This window comes from Aspergillus fischeri, genomic scaffold, assembly GCF_000149645.3.
Source record: "Aspergillus fischeri NRRL 181 1099437636264 genomic scaffold, whole genome shotgun sequence".
NCBI classification, from domain to species: domain Eukaryota; kingdom Fungi; phylum Ascomycota; class Eurotiomycetes; order Eurotiales; family Aspergillaceae; genus Aspergillus; species Aspergillus fischeri.
This window is the reverse complement of record NW_001509762.1, coordinates 2,334,949-2,355,469: the sequence shown is the minus strand read 5'-3', so window position 1 is coordinate 2,355,469 and position 20,521 is coordinate 2,334,949. Positions and strand designations below refer to the sequence as shown.

At 49.6% G+C, this 20,521-nt stretch overlaps 7 protein-coding genes across 7 annotated transcripts; 2 read left to right on the top strand and 5 right to left on the bottom strand.

The window, feature by feature from the left end:
- Nucleotides 1–1,540: 1,540 nt before the first annotated feature.
- Nucleotides 1,541–4,619, bottom strand: NFIA_080710 (ATP-dependent helicase; the record flags this gene model as incomplete). Its single annotated transcript, XM_001260023.1, has 2 exons — nt 1,541–4,177; nt 4,251–4,619. The coding sequence occupies 2 exons, from the start codon at nt 4,617–4,619 to the stop codon at nt 1,541–1,543; spliced, it is 3,006 nt and encodes a 1,001-aa protein (XP_001260024.1).
- Nucleotides 4,620–5,035: 416 nt separating this feature from the next.
- Nucleotides 5,036–6,001, bottom strand: NFIA_080700 (acetamidase/formamidase family protein; the record flags this gene model as incomplete). Its single annotated transcript, XM_001260022.1, has 1 exon — nt 5,036–6,001. The coding sequence occupies one exon, from the start codon at nt 5,999–6,001 to the stop codon at nt 5,036–5,038; it is 966 nt and encodes a 321-aa protein (XP_001260023.1).
- Nucleotides 6,002–7,254: 1,253 nt separating this feature from the next.
- Nucleotides 7,255–8,473, bottom strand: NFIA_080690 (PP2C family serine/threonine-protein phosphatase; the record flags this gene model as incomplete). Its single annotated transcript, XM_001260021.1, has 5 exons — nt 7,255–7,649; nt 7,721–7,823; nt 7,879–8,173; nt 8,227–8,336; nt 8,408–8,473. The coding sequence occupies 5 exons, from the start codon at nt 8,471–8,473 to the stop codon at nt 7,255–7,257; spliced, it is 969 nt and encodes a 322-aa protein (XP_001260022.1).
- A 597-nt stretch (nt 8,474–9,070) lies between these two features.
- On the top strand, nt 9,071–10,147 carry NFIA_080680 (cytochrome b5-like heme/steroid binding domain-containing protein; the record flags this gene model as incomplete). The annotated part of the gene is made up of 1 exon (XM_001260020.1): nt 9,071–10,147. One exon carries the CDS (start codon nt 9,071–9,073, stop codon nt 10,145–10,147), a length of 1,077 nt encoding a protein of 358 aa, XP_001260021.1.
- A 194-nt stretch (nt 10,148–10,341) lies between these two features.
- On the bottom strand, nt 10,342–10,826 carry fkbp3 (peptidylprolyl isomerase family protein FPR2; the record flags this gene model as incomplete). The annotated part of the gene is made up of 2 exons (XM_001260019.1): nt 10,342–10,510; nt 10,591–10,826. 2 exons carry the CDS (start codon nt 10,824–10,826, stop codon nt 10,342–10,344), a joined length of 405 nt encoding a protein of 134 aa, XP_001260020.1.
- Nucleotides 10,827–11,218: 392 nt separating this feature from the next.
- zrfB (low-affinity Zn(2+) transporter ZRT2) lies at nt 11,219–12,280 on the bottom strand (the record flags this gene model as incomplete). The annotated part of the gene is made up of 1 exon (XM_001260018.1): nt 11,219–12,280. One exon carries the CDS (start codon nt 12,278–12,280, stop codon nt 11,219–11,221), a length of 1,062 nt encoding a protein of 353 aa, XP_001260019.1.
- Nucleotides 12,281–14,219: 1,939 nt separating this feature from the next.
- NFIA_080650 (uncharacterized protein) lies at nt 14,220–15,009 on the top strand (the record flags this gene model as incomplete). The annotated part of the gene is made up of 2 exons (XM_001260017.1): nt 14,220–14,448; nt 14,510–15,009. 2 exons carry the CDS (start codon nt 14,220–14,222, stop codon nt 15,007–15,009), a joined length of 729 nt encoding a protein of 242 aa, XP_001260018.1.
- Nucleotides 15,010–20,521: the final 5,512 nt, after the last annotated feature.

Sequence of the window (20,521 nt, the reverse complement as noted above, 5' to 3'; positions counted from 1 at the left end):
AACTAGTCCTGTTACAGAATAGTGCTTTGGTTAGTCAAGCCCATAACAATCTACTCCGGACCTGGACTCAAGCCGGCAAGCCATCTGAAGGGGAAATTAATTAAATGAAACACGAGCATTTAGGACGACGTTTCTAAACACTACCAAATAAACGAAGCTAAAGACCTGTGTTGAGCAAGCAGGAAACGAGTATTCCGTACCAAGTACCGAAGTACCTCCATGGCCTACCTGTACTCCGTACAGACCAAAAATACCCCATGCCAAATCCATAGCTCCCTGATCAACAACAGAAGGGCATAGTCTAAAAGCTACTCTGTCTAGACTCTAGATAGACCGTTTCCGTCCAGATGGAGCAAGGTACGGGGTACGACGGAAGATCACAACACCATCGTTTGGTCTATGGAGTTAAGCACGAAGTACGACATCATGATGGTCAATGCAGACGCAGTATGACCCTCTACTTGCTTGCCAGCACTCCGTACTGTCCAAAGAGACGATAGCTTTAGGGGGCACAGAGTACAACTGTACAAGTCCAACCTCTTTCTAGACTCTCCCTAGACCCACCAATTGCCGACTGAGCTCTGATCACTCCCCAACGTACTCCGTAGAAGAAACAAGTAGCGGAGTTGCGGTGAGCAGTTGGCGTTTTCATTCTGCTTGACGTGAGGTACACTCGGCGTACCTGAGTTAACACTCATATGCATGTCACTAGGAGTAGCTGTACAACCTGTAGGCTAGTGCTGCTCTGAGTCCATCCCTCTTGGAATTAGACCTTACAGTTAGGTCCGCTGTGGGTGACGCGGGAGTTCCTGAGACTAGTATCAAGCTATGTAGATTTACAGTACTTTCTTGACCGACACTTCCTGGCTATGGCTGGGCGTTAGAAAGACCGTCTAGGCTACTGTCTAAGGTACCTGCTGTAGGTGTTCAGAGTGAGTAGACCAGAGGCAGGTAAGACTCCATGCCGGACCTCCTCTTTAGGAGAGTGGGTAATCTTGTGTTGAGTTGGCTGTCCGTAAGGAGGAGAAACAACTCAGAATGCTTCTAGATGCCATAGGGGCATTATTCTCGCGCTCTTTTGGTACCAGTCATTGCTGTTGAAGCTGATGTTGATCGTGCGCTGGACGGTAGCGGCATCGCCGCGACGAGTTGATCAGTAACCACTACCTACCTTTCGTGTTCCTCAAATAGCTTCAGAAGTCAGGGCCCTCGCTGAGGAACCATAATTTTGTCTCTGATGTTTCAGTATGATATGTGGATTGTTTCAGACTGGGCTGGGAGGCTATTAGAAAAGAAGTGTAATGGGCATGGATTGACAGGGCATTTGGACCCAACGTATATTCGAGCCAGCCGTGCAAAGAGTGACCACGCCTGATTGCTCGTCTCATCATAAGAGATAGTTACTACATCACCGTACATCTACGTAGATGTTCAAATACAAGAGTGAGTTGCTTGCTAGGTGCCAAGCCGCGCTGTCAGCGTGCCCAATCACTCCTCAACGCCTAACGTCCAGCCCATGTATCCCGCAAAGTCCATAGGGTCACCGCGATTGCCCATTGCCTGCCTTTTTCCATCGGTCGGCCCAACCATCATTCATTGTTCTTCGAATCCCCAGCGTCCTTCGCCCTGTGGGACCCGCTTGTTGCACCATCGTCATCGTAGTGGTATGAAACGTGGCCACGGGCCGCACGCCGCCTACCGCGCCCGAAGGCTTCTTATTCTCTCCAGTACCGCGTTCAGAAATGGAAGTCTCCTTCATATTCGGTGGTCCCTGATTCTCCTCGCCATTTTGCAGGATCCGTTTCTCCGTGGGCCTCGAGGATGCGGCCAACCAATTATACTCGTTGCTACCCGATGGCTCAAGAACTGGTCGAGGCGGATGAATGCGTTGCGTCTGCGGACGATGACTTGAAAACTGAGAGGGAATGACGCTTTTGAAGGCGGCATTTGGCAAAGGGGCGTGGTTCGCTTGCCCGGGTAGGCATCTGGCACCAATCTGAGGCTGCGAAGATGCCATCGCCGCTGGTAGACATGGATCCTTGGCTTGCGTCGAAGACTTGCCGAAGAATCGCGATATGTTCTCTTGAGAAAGTCCAGCCACATTGCGACCGGCCGGCCCTGTGCTGTTGCGGTTGGATCTGCAATCAACTTCGGGGACTGAGGACTGCGCGGCTTGCGAAGCAGACGTGGTGCTGATGTACTCTCGCGCCGTTGAGAAACCGAGCGACACGTTTGTGGACATGGATAAATGCGGATTGTTAACGGTGTACGTAGAGGATGACAGATAGGTAGTCGTCGAAGAAGACGACGGATTTGGATTGTAGCGCCGCCTCTTGGGGTCGGGCTCCTCGCCCCAAGCCCTCGAGCCATCCCACTTAATTACGGCATCGGGGGCTTCTTTGCCATCGGCCGTCCATTGATCATCTCGCAACGAAGGGACTGAGTCGTACGCCGCAAGTATGCTCTCGGATGAGGGCCGGGGTCGCCGCAGGATGTCGGCAATTCCATAGACGACCTTCTCCTGCAGGTTTGGCCCAAGTGGTCGAAAGCGATTTTCAATGATCTTGGGCGGAAGGAAACTCGTCACGGTTGTCGTCGCTTCCTCGTTGCGAGATTGCCTCAGCGGATAACTCAGGTATAACAGCGCCTGCGCTCTTGTCATGGCAACATAAAGCAACCGTCTCTCTTCGTCCGAGTCCTCTGCGCGCGAGTGGGGGATAATGCCGTTGTACACAGCCGGCACAAACACCACGGGCCATTCCAGGCCCTTTGCCGCATGAATGGTGGAAATGGTCACTTTTTCTTGGGGTTGGTCCCCGTCTTCAGAGAGGACTTCGGTCGATAACGCCACGTTTGCCAGAAATTGCGACAATGCTTCTTCACCCTGATGGGCCTGCTGTTGGGCAAGCCCCTGAATTTCAGGCAGACTATCATCCTGATCCTTTTCCGCCGCAGTCGCAGCCACATCACCTGCCTGGGCCAGGAGCTCTTCGACGTTCGCCCATCGATTTTCCTCATTCTGACAGTAAGTTGTTGTAAGATATTCTCGGAAATTGAGTTTCTTGATCATAAACTCAAGAAGCTTGCGAGGTGCAGAGCCGTCCGCACATTCGAGGAGTTTCTGCCTGGATGATTCAATGATCCCAACCAGAGTGCAAAGGCCTTGGTCAGTAAGTTTGGACAGGTTTTTGTCGGTCGATCTGCGACCCTGCGCTACATCTTTAATGAAATTCCACAAAGGGATCTTCGCTGCGTCTGCACCATTCATCAACGTCTTCACGGACTCCTCGCCGATCTTTCGTGACGGTACGTTAATGATGCGCAGGAGCGCGTCACTGTTTCCGGGATTGCTTATGACTCTCAGGTAGTCCAATAGCACCTTGATCTCGACTCTGTCGAAGAAGCGCAGACCACCTACCATCCTGTACGGTACGCCTTGCTTTCCCATCTCAGATTCGATATGTCGCGAAAGAGCAGCCGATCTGAGCAGGATCGCAAAATCCGAGTAGTTGAGCAATTTGCCTGTCATAGCTATGGACCGTTTGATCTCAAGCACGATCCATTGCGCCTCGGCTTCCGCAGTCGGCAGCTTGCGCAGCACAGGCATTGTTCCCGGGCAGTGAGTCGGCTGCAGCTTCTTGGATGGCCTAGATGAGTCCTGCTCAATGACGTCCTGCGCCGATCTTAAAATAGAGCCAGATGACCGATAGTTGTCTTCTAATAGTATCACCGATGTGTCCTTGTAATGCTGTTGCATTCGCCCGAGGTTCTTGATCTCCGCCGACCTAAATCCATAAATGCTTTGGTCCGGGTCTCCAACCACAGTGATCCGGCGATTTCTCACTGCAAATAAATTCATCAACTCGTACTGAATATGGTTGGTGTCTTGAAATTCATCGACCAGGACTGCCTGCACGTTCGAGACGCACTGTGGGTGTCTTCTCAGCAAATCGGCGCATCGGAGAAGAAGGTCGTCGTAGTCGAGCAAATTGGACGTCGCCAGGTAGCTCTCGTACTCGCGATAGACTTGAACAAATTCGTGATGCTCCGCCGACTTCGAACCCCTGGAATACTTCACCGCGGCCTCATCCGGGCTGACCCCGTGAGCTTTCTGGTGAGATATGCGCGCTCGAGCAGTGTTTGGCTGGATGCTGCACCGTAAACGTTTCACTATCCTCTGCAGATAGCATTTTTTAGTAACAGATGACTAGAGTGTATAGAAAATCACGGTGCCAACAGGTGATCCCTACTTTGATAATTGCCAAGCTATCGCTGGAGTCTGCGATGCCGAAACCCCTCCGCAGCCCGATCAGATAACCATAGCTCACCAGGTACCGACGGCATATTGAGTGGAAAGTTCCAAGAATCAGTCTAGACTGTACTTCATCGCCTACCAGCTTCGCGAGCCGTTCTCGCATCTCACGACTCGCTTTGATGGTGAACGTGCAGCAGATGACATCCTGCGGTTGGTATCCATAATGCGATAAAAAATACGCGACGCGTGCGGTCAATGTCTTCGTCTTTCCTGAGCCAGGAGGAGCGAGGACTTGCAAGATGGAAGCAGGAGAAGTTACTGCGGCTTTTTGAGCGGTGTTCAGACCTTCCAATGTGGAATCCATGCGGTCTAGAAAGATAGAGTGCCGTTGTTTAGAGTTACATGGACTTCACCCCCGACAGGCCTCGACACGCTCCGACACGAAATCATGTGACCTATTATGTGCAAGATGGCAAACACAGGAGTCGTTGGTTCTACGAGTGACATTTCAGATATACCACTAAATAGTTGACGACATCTTAATAATACTCATGAGAACACATTATTCGAAGTATTTCTTCGCGAACAGAGTGGGTATCATAACATTGGAAGGACATAGCTGAGGGCGCATGAACCAAAGCAAGAAAGATATCCCGGGTTCATAAGACTAGAAAACTCCTAATGATTGACCTCTGTAACTTCGGAATTCTCGAAACATACTTGGGTCAATCACAGATTCACCACGTGCAGCTGGATGGCATGAATATGACTGAAGGCTCACTAACTTGGGCCAAAAATACCCAACGGAATTGTCATTGCCACCACGTAGTTAGGCATGTTTACCGCCTCGATAATTTGTAGATCGCCTGCTACACTGGCTAATATGTATGCCTCGCAATGAGTTAAGCCCTTAGTGGCCACCATCCACTGAATGATGTTCCGGACCGCTGTCTTGGAAGCCTCGTGAAGCGTTTGGCTGACACCGGTTGTTGCGTATTGGCCAGATACCGGCATTTTAGTTGTCGGCAGATTGCTGGACGAGGTCTCGTATTGCGGACTCGTCACCCACGGCATGTCCTTGCACAGTTCGAATCGAAGTGTAGCCTTGATTGAGGTCTCGATTGCGGTTCCGCATACTTCTCCATGGCCCTGAGCAGCGTGGCCATCACCACAGCTAAATAGAGCCCCGTCCGTTTGCACGGGCAGGTAGAGGGTGGACCCGACGGTCAAGTCACGGCAATCCAGATTACCTCCGGCGTTTGTCGGAGGAACCGTAGACAAGTCCTCGTCTGTTGCAGGCGCCAGGCCGATACAACCCAGGAATGGGCGCAAAGGAATCCGTATATTATCCTTGAAAAGAACGTATCCTCGTTCCTTATTTATTTGCCAAATATGAAGTGAAGGATCCGGAAACTCGTCTGCTAAGAGTCCAAATCCAGGGATAGTAGCTGTCCATCCCCAGTCCGCCGTCTCCAAAGCGATGACTTCAACTTTCAACGTATCGCCCGGTTGCGCATTTTGAATATAAACTGGACCGAAGACCGGATTTGCCGCATCCATATCCAAGGAGCTTATTGCCGAAGCGTCAGAGGTCCTCTCAATTCGCCCATTACTGCTGTCAATCGTATCAAATGTGACGACCTCCCCTGAAGAAATAACTAATGCAGGTGGGATCTTTCTCGACCATCGTGCATGTCCACTGTCGCGCCCAATATGGAACATCTGGCATGCGGGTGTTGAGTTCATGGCGTTGTCCTGGATGGTAAGAGCTTGATCGTAGGGGTGCTCGCGACACCGGAGAAGAGTGATTGAACCTTAACAGTACGGGTTCTCGCTCCAGAAAAAGGACGGAAAAGAAAGGAGGACACCAAGTCAGAGGAACTTCCTAGAACGAAAGCAACTGAATCATGAAGTGGAATCATTTTCACTTTTAGCCTTCCACAAAGAATGGCAGATCTATGATGAATCCGATATCATTAGCCAATCGGAAGTCCCCACTCAGAGGGAGTGTCAGATTGTCAAATATTGGTAGCGGCAAATTCCACGAGTCTCTCCTGAGTCCTAATTTGAGAAAAGGATGAGACATTAGTAGACTGGATAGGCAGGTGGTATCTCACAGCAGGGAACAATGATAATGACATGACAGGGCTTAACTAAAGCGAACCGGAATCTATACGAGAGAGGAAGGTGATGGAGCTCTTCGTCCACGCAACCCTTGGATCAGTGGACCTCATGGTGAACAGAGGTCGGGGAGCTGCCGCAGGAAGGGGTCCAATCAGGGGGTGAAGATTTCGTTATATTTGGCGTTGTACTCGGAACCCGTCCATACCAGTCCATCGAAGTATTTACTATTGTTCCACTGAGAATTGGCGGTTGACGCATGGACGGACGGGGAGATCAGATTCAGGTCGGGCTCGCTGTTTTCAATGGAGTCTTGATCGAGCAGGTTCTCTACCTAGTCAGCCATGACAAAAGTTATTCTGCATACTCCGTACTGAGGACTGGAAGTGGGTGTGATGGAGTCACACACAGTGTATTTAGCGTGGTTATTATTATAATCAACTAGCGTTGATGCTTGTTGACTGGAGAAAAGCACCTTCTCTTTCAGGTATAGACAGTCTTCGGCATCTTTCCCTAACGGTACTCAGGATAATTAGAACTACAGAATATGTGGTTAATACTCCGAATCTGCTTTATAGATCAACGCCACAGGATTGTGACTCGCATATGACCTCTGTGTCAGTTCGATCTTTTAATTTGGATGAGCGACTCTGTATTCCCACGTCTATCAATCTAATCCAGCTGCAATTTAGCCGCCCATGAAATGCAATCCAATTTTTTCATATCCCTCCAGCCCGTGTCCAAGATATCCAGAATTTACCACCTGTAGTGTATGTATCATCTCATTTAATTGCATACCTACACTTCCATGACAGATATTACAGGGTCATGTTACTGCCTTCTTCTGATAGTTTTCAGAGGCCTGCTCTGCCTTGGCTCTAGGTGTTTTGACCGTCCAATAGAGCCACAATACAGGACGCGTTATCGCTTCCCCCCTTTGCCGTTTGAGCTGCAGCAGTAGTCGCAATTTCTTGAGCTATGTCGCCAGCTCTCATCCCGCGCATGGATAATCTCATCACATGATGGATCAATGTTGCATCGTCAATGTCATCACTAACGCCGTCGGACGTGACCACCACGAGATAACGTCGATCTGGCGAAAGCGTCATCCGGGTCATGTGAGGTTCCACGGACAGAAAATTACCTCGGGTCTCTGGTGCTGAAGTACTAGCAGACGCCCGTCGGGTCTTTGAGGATGAATATTCGTCACCGGCATTGTTGATTGGGTTCTTATACTGAAGATCCCCCAGCGCTCGTGACATGTTCAGGCTGCCTAGGAGGAGTCGAGATGGCAAATGTCAGGAACTTGATGTAGCTTTGAGCTTTCTGCATAACAATACGCACCTAGACGAGCAGTCCCTCTTCTCGTGCTGACAGCGCCGCCAGCGTCTTCAATTCGAGCCTTCTCATCGGGTGTATCCGGTTTGTGAGATTTTGAAAGCCGTCGCTAAGGCATCAATCAGCCAAAATCCCTTGGGAATCAGCAAACCCTCCTCACTTACGATTTGGGATGGGTGGTCGGTTCGGTTATCGCGCTCGGCCAGGATGACGTGTGAGTCTCCGAGATTGGCTACAACGAGATCGCCCTTGGTGAGATTGACGAAGCACAGCGCGACAGTGGAACCGGAAACGGCAGGCTCGGTGGTTAGATTGTTGAAGGTGTCCAGCAAAACAGCATCTTCATCGATCAATGCCCCTCTTATGGCTGCTTCATAGTCGCCTTGGTCGAACTCGGGACGCTTGGCGAGTAACAAGTGCAGGTTCCGGCTGGCATGATCCGATACCAGCTCGGAGCCACTTCTTAAGGTCAGCCTACATCCTCTCAGTAACTAACTCGACAAAGCTCTTACTGCCCGTCGTAGACCGCGAAATAGGTGAGCTTATCGTTTGTCTGGGAAGGAAACTGATCGGGCAAGACGAATGTGCAACGATCCTCCTGAAAAGGTCGACCCCCTTGGACCTGGAGTCGGATTAGTCGAAGAATAACAGCTGTGCTGCTGAGTGATTTAGAGAACAGAAAGGGTTTCTCACTTGGCCTGCTCCTGCATCGAACAACAGAAGCGCATCTGAGGTAGACAAGATGGTATTGCGAAACATTTGGTATCTGAAGTTAGTTTTAGAATAGATAATAACCTCTCAACGTATCACCTCGGAAAGATGCTCGTGGTTGTCATCTAGGAGAGTCAACGCTGCCAATGGTTCGAATATTGGCCAACCAGGTGGTGGCGCCTCGACACCATGACGCCTTGAGATCAATCACAGCTGTTTGCTTAGCCGTCATATCGTGCTCATCCATGCATGGCCACCGTAGGCCCTCATCCGTGGATTGAGCGTAGCACGATAGCCTGCTCGACAGGTTCTGGTACACTCATGGACTTCTCATGAGCAATTGGAGATTGTTCTCTGCGGATAAGCATGATGGGACAGAAAATCGTGTAATAATCAGTAACCAGCTATGAAGACCGTCTTCAGGGGAGCAGGTAAGGTGAATAGTATATCCTTTCGAAATAAGTAGAGGTAGGTACGGAGTACTGTATCGTTGTGTCTATCCATACCATAATTCCACGCCGGGTTGTAAGCACAAGCCACTAACTACTTTGTTTCTGTCGTCATTTTTGCCTTCGTTCCCCTCCGCTGCTCAGGCACCTTCGCTCATCGATTTCTACAGACTATTCTAGACCTCGGTGCTCCGGTATGGGCTGGGTCGGAGTAGTGACGCTTCTTGCGACTGCATGCTATTTGTTCTATCGATACCCTCCTGCATCATGGACTCAAGAGCTCCCTTCTGCCCCTTCGCCTCAGCCGCCGGGATCAACCTCCGATGAAGCCGAGACAACCAACCTTCCTTCGGAAAATAATAATTTACAGAGGAATGAATTGAAGACACCGGAAAAAGAGAATGAAGATGCGGAGGATCCCCAAACGACACCAAAAGCGTCAGCGACGAAGGCACCGACTCTTGATGTCCCGACACTCCATCTTGGCAGCGACCAGACTGACGAGGCAGCGGGTCCGAGTAAGCGAAACAATGAGCAGCAAACACGCGATGGCTCTGCCAAATCGCCACTGGATTCTGAATCTATCACTTCAAGCGAAATGAAAACGATTCCCGCGGTGCCTCCGCGCCAGACCGGATCCAGCACCTCCTCCTTGATGCCTCCCCCTCCCCCTCCACGTCTACGACCGTCGACGCTACAGAACCAGCAGCCTCAGCCAACCTCATCGCTAAGTCCCGGACGGTACCTGCCACATCTCAGTGGGGCCAGCGCACTTCGTCCGCCACCATCTGCTGCTGCCTCTCTGCGCGTGCCACCGGGCAGCCGCGCCGCAAGCAACAACTCGCTTGCGCCTACACAAGTCACGCTGAAACCGTCGACTACAGCGAAGAAGGCGATTTTGGAACCAGGATACTCGCCGCTCGATTGGGCCGCGCTCACAGCGAAGCCGAACAATAATCTGCGGGGTGCAAACCTACCCCCGACTCTCATCAGAGTGTCACCGTCAATGCTGAAGGCGCAAAATGGACGCAAGGGCAGCGATGCGTGGACTTCCTACCAGGGCAAGGTCTACAATATCACTCCGTACCTCCCTTTCCATCCCGGGGGCAAGGGAGAGCTGCTTCGGGGTGCAGGCAAAGACTCTGGGAAACTGTTCATGGAGATCCACCCGTGGGTGAACTGGGATGCGATCCTGGGGGAGTGCCTAGTAGGAATTCTCGTATCGGAGAACGAAGCGAAAGCCAACGAGAGCAGTCTCGATGCGATGGACTGATTTTATAATTGGTATTTGGCGGAGTAAGGTACATGTATAGACTTGGGGCGATGTAAATCATGTTTTATTTGCTCAGCTAGATAGATACCCATAGAGAAGTCCGCATGGGGACCATCAACCTATAAGACAACCTGCAGCATTCCCGCGAGGCTGGGGAAACACTGCCATCTCTTTATAGCCTTCCATCCAACAACCTACAGCTCATCATTATCAACACCTTCAATCTGCACCAACTCCGTCTCAAAAATCAACGTCGCGCCGCCAGGAATGGGCCCAATCCCGCGCTCGCCATACCCATACTCAGGCGGGATCGTCAGTGTCCGCTTCTCTCCCACGCACATATCCAAAAGCCCTTCATCCCACCTAGAGAATAGAATAAATCCATGAGTCAGCCACTACTCCCTGAAACAAAGTTCCCGGAAACGAGACGTAACAACACTCACCCCTTAATGACCCGCCCCGCACCAAGCTTGAACTTCAACGGCTGGTTGCGACCATAGCTCGAGTCGAACTCGGAACCATCCGCCGCGAGGGTGCCCCGGTAGTGCATGTGGACTGTATCGCCCTTTGTGGTCTTACGGTTGCATTCGACGACATGGGTCTTCTTGATGCCGAGGTCGGCGGAGAGGGCGAGGGTGGTGAGGGAGAGGAAAAGGGCGGAGAGAAGTGGAATGCGCATTTTGACTATTATAGATGATGCGAATGAAGGAATTGGAATTTACTGAAGAAGGTACCGGGGTGTAGATGAATTCGAGCGTTGCTGTGGTTGGGGCGGCTGTTGTTGAGAGCGATGTGCTCCAGTCGAGGTAACGTGGTTAGATGGCGATCTGCCGGAGTTTGCTTAGTATGCGGAGTCCGTCGACCAAACGTATCACCATCCAGCATGTTTGATGATTGTGGGTTTTGTTGCTTCTTCTACAGTCTGACATGTTGACCATATAATGGAAACTGCTACTTTGTTACGAGAATGCGGCCAAGTAGGTGAACTGAAGCAAATTAGATTATTTGGATATGATCTATATACATATACACGGAGCTAATGTTGTTGACAGTCATGTAGCCAGAGCGAGATTAAGCCCATTTTCCAAGCAACGCCATCAGCAACGCACCCAGACACAACAGACCAAACGCAGCAAGGACGGTTCGGATCGGTGCCTTGCGCATCGATGGACTGAACATAAACTCGTGCGCCATGAGCTCCACAAGAGCAGTGTAGATGAGAATGCCGGCGGAAATTGAGTCGAAAACTCCGTTGACAACAAGAGTGGTGTAACCTTCGGGAGGGTAGCTGTTACGGACCCCCAGTCCGATAGCAATGGCGAGAGGCGTAGAGAGGCCGTATGCGATTCCGAGTAGGTAGGGAGTAAAGCGTTTTGAGCTGGGCCAAGGGATCGTTGCCAGGCGGGAACCCAGACCCAGACCTTCGAAGGTTTGGTGGAAGACCAAGACAATGTAGAGCGTGATAAATTCTTCTCCGGATACCGCCAAGGTCAGGCCAATGAAGATCGAATGGAAGATGATACCGAACTCCAGGATGAAAACCGATGTCAACTGAGCGGAATACTCCTCGATTAAGGAGGCCTTTCCACCCAACTCGGTGTCGCGATGCTCACGGGAGTGACCGAGATGGTCCTCTCCGGGCATGTGGCTTTTGGACTCGACGGTTGCTGGGGGAGCATCAAGAGATTGATGCGCATGATCGTCGTGTCCCAAATCATCCAAGTGGCCATGACCGAAACGTGCGTACCGCATCACCATCAACTCAACGAAGAACAGCACAACAATGGTCATGAGGATGATACCTTCGACCCATGAGTATTCGGTAATGGGACCAGTGAGACACTCATTAGTCAATGCCTCTTCTGCCGGTCCTAAAAGATGGATGAAGGCGGTAGCAATAATGACACCCGAGCCAAAGTACTTCGCGACGAAAAAGGCCCGTCTGAGAAACTTAGAGGTGCCAAAGTTCCGTGCAAAGACCGGAAACACAGCACCCAACATCGAGCCGACCATAATCACGAAGATGGACGATATACGCAAGCCCATGCGCCCGTCATACTCGTTCCCGGTATCACAAGAAGGTGTGGCGCCCGTCTCCGGGTCGCGCACCAGAAGAGTGTGAAGGCCTTGCATGATGGTTTTCCGCGCGACCTAGAATCGACAGAGCCACTGGGAGTATAGACAGGTATTGCAGCCCGACCAGCGACTTCAACAGCACGGACCAGTTCTGAGCTATGAATGAGTGGGATGGAAGAGAAAGATGCACAGATCAGATCACTCAAGGGATCGACACAGGTCAAAGCCCAATCAAATGAAGGCAGAAGTCGGACAAAGGATTCCACGAAGCAAGAAACACGTGGAAACAAGCTTGGATGAGTAGAGGACAAGCGATCTTGTCCTTCCTTGAAGGCTTGGCCGCGACTCTTATAATTGCACCGCCTTGGATCAAGCTGGCAACAGAGTCGGAAAATTCTAATCACGACCCTCAAGGTCCCTGCAGTATTCACTTAGACTGAGTGCTAAGACTTCTAAGCCTGTGATAAGAGCGAGGTCAGAGGCTTGACCGTCGTGTATTCGCTCACAGTTAACACGGTAGCAGGGATTTTGAATCCGCAATTGAGGACCTTGGTGGCACGGCGAGAGACCCAGCAGGCAAGCAGGTATTCCGCGATCCCCAATGAATCGTTCGTATGTCAGATGAGATATCCGATGATGGACTCTCCTTGGTTACCAAATTTTACCACGAAGACAGACGAGAACCCTGTGAGACGGGGATAGGTTCGTTGAGAAGGTGTACAGAGTACAGACGGTGAGAATTGATGGTTGGAAAGAGGACCATGGTGACAGTATATCTCCCACATCACTCTGAATCATCTATCTCATTAGTGGGCGTGGTCTTTTGATGGGGACCTTGGGAGAAAGCGGGTTCCGCAAACCTTTTGGGAACCAGCGAACAGATGTCAACGACGAAGAGTTTTCGGCCCGCGCGTGAGGACCTTGGGAGCACGCCACCCCTCATTTCCACTGCTTCTGATTGGCAGCCTCAGGCCTGGTTTTATCACGTGACAACCTTATGGCCGCAACGAGTCCAGCTCGGTCCAATTACCTTCCGCATGGGATATGCAAGGGCAACTCGAGGTCCTCGCCAGATGAAATAGGAAATCAAAATGATAAAGGTATCGAGACCACCTACGGAGTACTCCGTATATCTATACTACCTAAGAGTAGAATGATCAGAGAAGTCGTTTCATCCGATTTAAGGAAGAGTTGTTGGAAAGAGACAATATATGTAAGTAGGCGGTGTGCTGTTAAAGAAAGAGGTGGAATCGATATCTGCTATTATTTATAGGTTTACGGAGTTCTCCGTGCAAGGTTCTGCTCAGAGAAGCCAGGAGAGAGATAGCTATGCGGAACGTGATTGAGAACGGGTCGCCTGGAGAGTACGCTGAATTTGTTATCATAGTGACTACGGTGGTGGTATATCACACGTCTGTATGGACTTGATAGTACTCCGTACATCCGTTCCGATAATTGGCGTCTGTCGAACCATCGGCTAAATCCAGAGAAAACGGCCGAGACTACTGGCTGCACAAAGAGCATACTCGTATGGATTCGAATGTCTGGACTCTTAATCTGCCGATTTCAGGATGGATGATATGGAAGCCACAACGGCTTGCCCAAAGAATAATGGCACATATTAGGGCCGACGATCCAGTGTCTCCGTAGATCCAGAAGATGTGGAATTCTGAAGCTATCAAAACGCCAGGTCGAAGAGGTGGATGTTCTGATGAGAAACATGATTGGAGCTAACTACTACTACTCCGTATTGACGAAGCTTAGTCTGCCTGCCCATTTCATTAATCATTAGGGTCACGTGCCAGTTCGACTCCGCTGCATGACTGACTCTTCTTCGGACAGCCACATCGCTGACAGCCATCTTTATCGTATGATACACGCAGCGTTGTGATAGAATCGGCCTACCTTTCTCTTGAAGGTGATTTGTAACGACAAATTTCGGCGAGAACAGATGCAGCTGGTCAACTGACTGTGACGTCAATCCTTCCACATCAGCATGGCACCTGTTCGGCGTTACCTTCGAATCAGCAAATTCTCTGTCCTGGAATGTCGAATCTATCTCGAGAATCCGTCAGATTCTCGGTGGCTCCTTGATAGTCGAGATCCTGTGCTCCCCCGGATATTTGCCGCCATTCGTCCGTTGGTGCTACCAAAGTTACGAGAGGAAAATGAAAGGTTATTCGCTAGGAAGAAAGGGAAGCCGGTCAAAGATGTGATAGCTGAAGGTACTATGGGCTTCCTATTTTGGAAATAGTGGATATCCGGTGATTATTGACTCTGATGCAGATGAGTTCGAGGTCGCCTTATTCCTTCGCGAATCTCGCACACGCCACTCACTTTTGACTCGACACAAGACATTCGAGGGCGCCGGAGACACAGATATTCCTGTGATTCGGTCGGAAGGAGGCGGCGACAAGATCTTGGTTGAAAGCGACAGTGAAACTGACACCGATCTGCGCGATATCCCGCAAGCGAACACAAGCGACGCCAATGGCAAGCGCCGCCGAGGGACGGACGTGCAGGGCCCAGGTGGAGAACGCACATCAAAGCGCCAGAAAGAAACTGATTCGCCTCTGGAGGAGCTTAGTGCTGACAGCGATGACAAGAAGCTAGGATTTCGGACACAGTACGAAGGTTTCAATATCTACGGTTGGGTCCTATGTCTGCTGGTGACGCAAAAGGGCGATAAGGCGAGAGCTCGGCCAGCCGCTTCTGATACCTCACGTCAGGCGCTAATGGAAGAGTGGATTTCCACTCAGGCTCAGGGAGACTTGGACGAAGATTGAAGCTTGTCCGATATTGTCAGTGGTTTCGTTGGCAGCGAGACATGGTCCGTGGAAATGTGGCCATGAGTGACATGCAAGGTAGCGAGGGGTTGCCCCTTTCTGTCAGCTCCTTTTACTGTCAATACGGAGATCGGAAGCAACAACGTCATCTGCTACATACTGAAACCTGCATGAATCGTGCCACCACAGTGTCTTACGACAATGAGACATGGGCCGTTACCTCGAGACCAGTGCCTGCAACTGGAGTATTCAAGCATATAGCCTGGATCACTTGCGGCAGGAGCCAAAAGGTCACTTAGATTGCAACCATGTGTCGTGCAGTATCGACTAGAGTGTGCAAAGAGTCGCATCGACTGGCCTGCTGTCGCATGACGGAACGGCAACCCTGCATCTCTTGTCAACCAATCAGCATGCGTCCCAGAGCAGCAATTACTCAATCTTGCCTCTGTTGACAGGCTTGCGCTTCGGAGGCATTGAGCTTCATGTGCAAGTGTCTTAGTTGGTAGCACAGCATGAATGCCTTGCGCAGCAGGATTTGGGATTGCCATACGCATGATGCCAACACGACAATTGTTTGGTAGAGTCTCCAAAAAGAGGTTTGTAGTCATCTTGAAACATACTACTACCTCCTGTTATTGTTGCGTTCGTTCTAGTCAAGCCACAACACCGAAAATAAGCTTGTTGGCTTCCCTTGGGCAGCCATCCGCAGCCATCGCCAGTTCGCTCTGGTACATGCGTAGCGCATCGATTTAGAGTTTAGATTCCCCTTGTTCAATCAGCATCTCCTTGAACGGATGTTCTGACGACAATTTGGCCAAGCATCATGATGCTACAAGGTAATTCTTAATCTCTTCATCAATGTCACCAAGTTATCCATGTCAAACTATGGAGAAAGGGGAAATTGGAGCTATAGGGCTCTCGATAGCGAAGACCGACACAGTTGTTCCTCGAACAAGTCGCACCCACCGCGAAACAAGACAATCCGTCGGGCTATCTCCGTTTCAGGTTCATACAGTTCGACCTCCGGGCCTTGTCTCTGGGCTTTTCTGGCTTACCAGTTATCGCCGCTCACGAGTCCATGGCGGGGTAACAGCGGACACCGGACGTGTCTAATTCCCCGTCAACAAGATACCTGTCGGGTTTGAAGTTTCATCATTCCAACTTCGACTGGCGGACATCGATCGTCTCATGCGTAAGGTCTATAGTCGATCATAATCCTGGTCACAGATCACTACTGCGGCTACATGGATGAACAACCCATGATGATCATGGTTTGACGCCAGAACGGCTTGCTGATCATGTCTCGGCTTTGGTTTGTAGACAGACTATCTGGATACTCCATAAGAATTTTTCCTATCCGCCCATCCCGACGGGAAGTGTAGGGTGGATCACTACTCCGTACTGCAGAATTTAAGTGGTCTCGTGACCATCGCAGCGAAGGAAGCTACTACTAGCCTCATGAGCCCACTTGGCGAGCTTTTAGCAGCTTTAGCATAGCAGTCACTCCAGTCAGACAGTACCGCTTGGTCTCCATTCGCAACCACGTTGGGAATATGGGACTGAATATGGGACTACGGAAGCGACGGACTTAGCAGATCGCTTTGAATATGGAGTCACTATCGAGCAGTGGACCATGGATTCGCTGGTTTCTGGAAACATTCCAGGGTAAAGGAGACAACAGAATCCGACACTGAGGGTCTGGAGAATCGATGGAAGTGAAACAGTAATCATGCCGAATTTTGCTCGGTACCGATGACTACTCTGGGTATCTACTGGGTACATGAAATCAATAATTTTCAACAGAATTTATGATACCCTGAGTGCGACGGTGAACGGCGTAATTCTTCGATAGAGACTACATAAAGCAAAGATACAGTGTTTACTGGCAAGGAGTTTTAAGTCCATTTGCATTATCCACGCAATTGCTAATAGAAACGCAAAGCCGTAGTTATCTGATAGCCCTTGCTGTTGGTAAACGTAGCCGAGATATTAAAGAAACACCTGCATAACGATGATAGTGTAATCCGTATGAAAATGTGCGTCTTCGCAGCTAATTTCCCCGGCCGAAGACCATTTAAAACTCCGGCCTATTACAAGCAGACTAAAATGCTAAGTGTCTATCTAACTCCCAACGGCGTGGAATGAACCCCCCAACAGTGGAGGTCTTAGTCCAATCTTGAAGACGGAAGTTTGTAATCTGCCATGTGCTCGGTCCCTGATTCTTTCCCATGTTCCAAACTTTCCGCTTCAAAGGACTTAGGAGTCGATCGAGGTGTTCGGATTTACCTTTCCATTTCCTCCTCCCTCTTTACGGAGTAATATTGGCGTGTTACAGAGTAGTCTAAGGATTTAAAGGATCCACTGGAGACTATCACGCTGAGACTCAGCCACAGCGCAGGATCCGAAAGTGGACTCCGATTTGATGCGATTAAGCATGACTTTGAACAGATTGAGCTCGAATGTTCCGGAGACATTTACTTCAATAGATTCCAAGCTATAGGAATCGTTATTAATGGCTGAGCAAGCGAGGTATTTCGGAGTGAGACGAACTTCCGAAAAGGGGAAATAATTATTAGACAATACTACCCTCCGTTCCTGATTGACGAAATGGGAGATACATGCGGTAGAACCATCAAACCAAGTATGATTGTTTCATATAGAATCAACTGCGCAAATATCGATGGATCTACTATATAGACCCATTGGTCGTCCATCAGAAGCGTATGGACATTTGCAGCATCTCAATATCTACTCCATACTGAGAACAAATCAACGAATTGCCTAAGCGAGCTGATGCAGAGGCGCAATAGTAGTGATTTGCAGGATGGTCTAATCTCTTGTGCATCTTGCTAGTTACCTACAAGCTGCAGAAGATCCTCCTGCCCGTCTTGCAGAGAAGGCACTAACAGGGATGATAGTAGCATTAATTAAAAGTGCCTTGGCTTTACCCTTGAGATGTCTTGCGACTACACAGATTAGGTATCTCGATGACCTTGTAATGTTGCATTGTGGTGCCACAAATATAGTTCGAGGGGCGTACGCTCTGTACAGACTGCAGGATTTAATATCGAATATAGCACTCATTGGATGCTCTTGGCCTCTCGCAGCAGGGAACAGCTTGTTGCGTCTGAGGATGGAATCGCATAGACTCAAGAAAGTGGCAGCTGATGCGCTCTTTCATTGATTAGTAGTGAAGCGTTGCAGAAGCGAAGAGAAACATTATTTCCTTGGTCACTGTCGGAGCCGTCGGCCTCGGGACATCAGCCACAGCGACGGAAATCAGGACCCAACATAAATATCACCAGCGGATCATGATTCATGACCTACTGAAGGGTAATCATTAATAGTTTGATTATTAGCAGCTTGATATAACACTTAATTAACCTGGAGTATGCGAAACATGTCAAAGGAGTATCACCCGTCTAGATGGATTCTTGAGCCCAAATTGATCATCTGCAAGGGGAATCAGATCTTGTTGGCCGATGGTGTGCTTCGGCCCCTGAAAGCTGAAACAACTTGTCTCATGCATACAGCGGATGTGCAACATGACGGTCTCCATGGTATTTTGTAATATTGTCGTATCTTTACGGAATACGGAGTACATCTCTCCCCTGGATGCTAAAGTTTGAGACAGTTGACCTGTCGAATCTCCAGATTTACTTCAATAGAACGGGTAGTACCCCTGATCATCCTTGCAAGGGATTAGAGGTGACACTGATCTTCTCAACGATCATGCCAGACATGGTCAAGTTAAGACAAACCGGAAATGTTGAAGGCCTGAAATGGATGGTTTGGTGGTGGTGGCTCAGTTCAACTCCAATCCCGGGGTTTTGGACTTGGGGGGTTCCGGCTATGAGTCTATGACTCTATGACTCCATGATGACAGATAGATTTGATCGTCAGATTCCATCTTCCTGATGGTCCGATAGACAAATCAACCTGGCTGCCTGGAGACACTACCGCCAGGCTTTACTATTTTGAGGGCCAGCCTTGCGAGGAATGGTCTTGGAAGGCGTTTGGATGATTGGATTGAACTACCATCAGGATTCTATTCCCTTCCTAAAGATCTGCAACCTTCCACGTGTCTGCCTCCTCCAGGTCTGTGAGCCTATTATGATTTGCTGCAATGTGCCCGGAACACCTGTCGATACAAGTTGCATATTGATGAATGCATGAACATCGGACTATTGATAGCACCAATGCGTTATGAGTTGAGTCATTCTGCTGAAGAATGCTCATCCCATTCCATGTTGATTCTGCTGCCTACTGTCCAGCCTCCCCCAACTTCCCGTGCGTTCCTTGCCTGTACTTACGTAATAATGGGTAATGATGTTGAGAAAAAGATGCATAGCTGAATTTCCATGGTGTTCTGTAAGACCAGATACGCCGAGCCATGGGGCGGAATTTCGGAAATAGGTAGACAAAGAAGTTCAGGAACAGGGAAAAGAAAAATAAGCCAGAGTAACATACAAAGAGACAAACACTGGAGCATGGATCGTCCAATTTGCCACTGTTGTCTCCCACTCCTCAAACAACCAATCTTCTACCCTTTTTAGTTAATGACTTTATTACCTTTTGATGGACCAGTCGCACAGTGTAGTGGGACGTGGACTGGAAAGGGGTAAAAATTGGCGGTGAAGCAAATCCCCAGAGGATGAAGCAGTGGGCCCGGTCGGGAGGAGCTTCTAGAAAATTTCCTTTGAATTTCCGATTGGGGCAAGTGACCCACAATAAAGTCATTACCATATGGCAAAATAATGGCAAAGCTGGACGACGAGTCCCTCGACTCCGTAGTGTAACCACCGTCAGAAAACGAACTATTCCGTACCTACGTCAGTATCTGACCGTTCCATGTGGGGCTCAGTTCCTCTTCATGGCAGGGATGTCCTTTATGTTCGATTATTTTATTTAATCCTTTATTTTTATTTTTATTTTTTTCCTTTTTATTTTTCTCTCAGCTTGGTTCTAATTGATTTATGGTAGCTTTTTTTCTTGTTGATGCCCTCCCGAATTAAAATTAAAATAAATCCCAAATGAAAATTAAAGCGAGGATCACTGATTGCGAGCCCTATATTAAGCAGTGCCTGACCTCGTCTTCAAAATTTACCTTCTTTCCATCTCCAAACTTCAAAGGCCTCAAAGCATAAATACTCGTGCGGTCTTCTATCTAATACCAGAGACGCCTCACTGTCGAGCCTCTCACGCTGATCGATCAATATCCAAGCCCATCAACAACCGTAACCAACTCATCAACATGCCTTCCATCGGTGGTACCGCTTCTCAATTCCCTCCCTGCCCTGGCCCTCCGCCAAAGGGTCCTCTGCCTCCTCTTCCCAAATAAACGATATTGGGGCCCTTTAACGAATTTGATGACCTTGCGCCTTCGAGCGGCTCCTCCACGGCCTTCAATTCCCGTCGGGGAACGATTACTACAACACCGACTCGAGACGCTCATGATCTGGGAGGTTGCAACCTCTGGCATGGATATCACGACTTCAACTCGGTTTTGGCT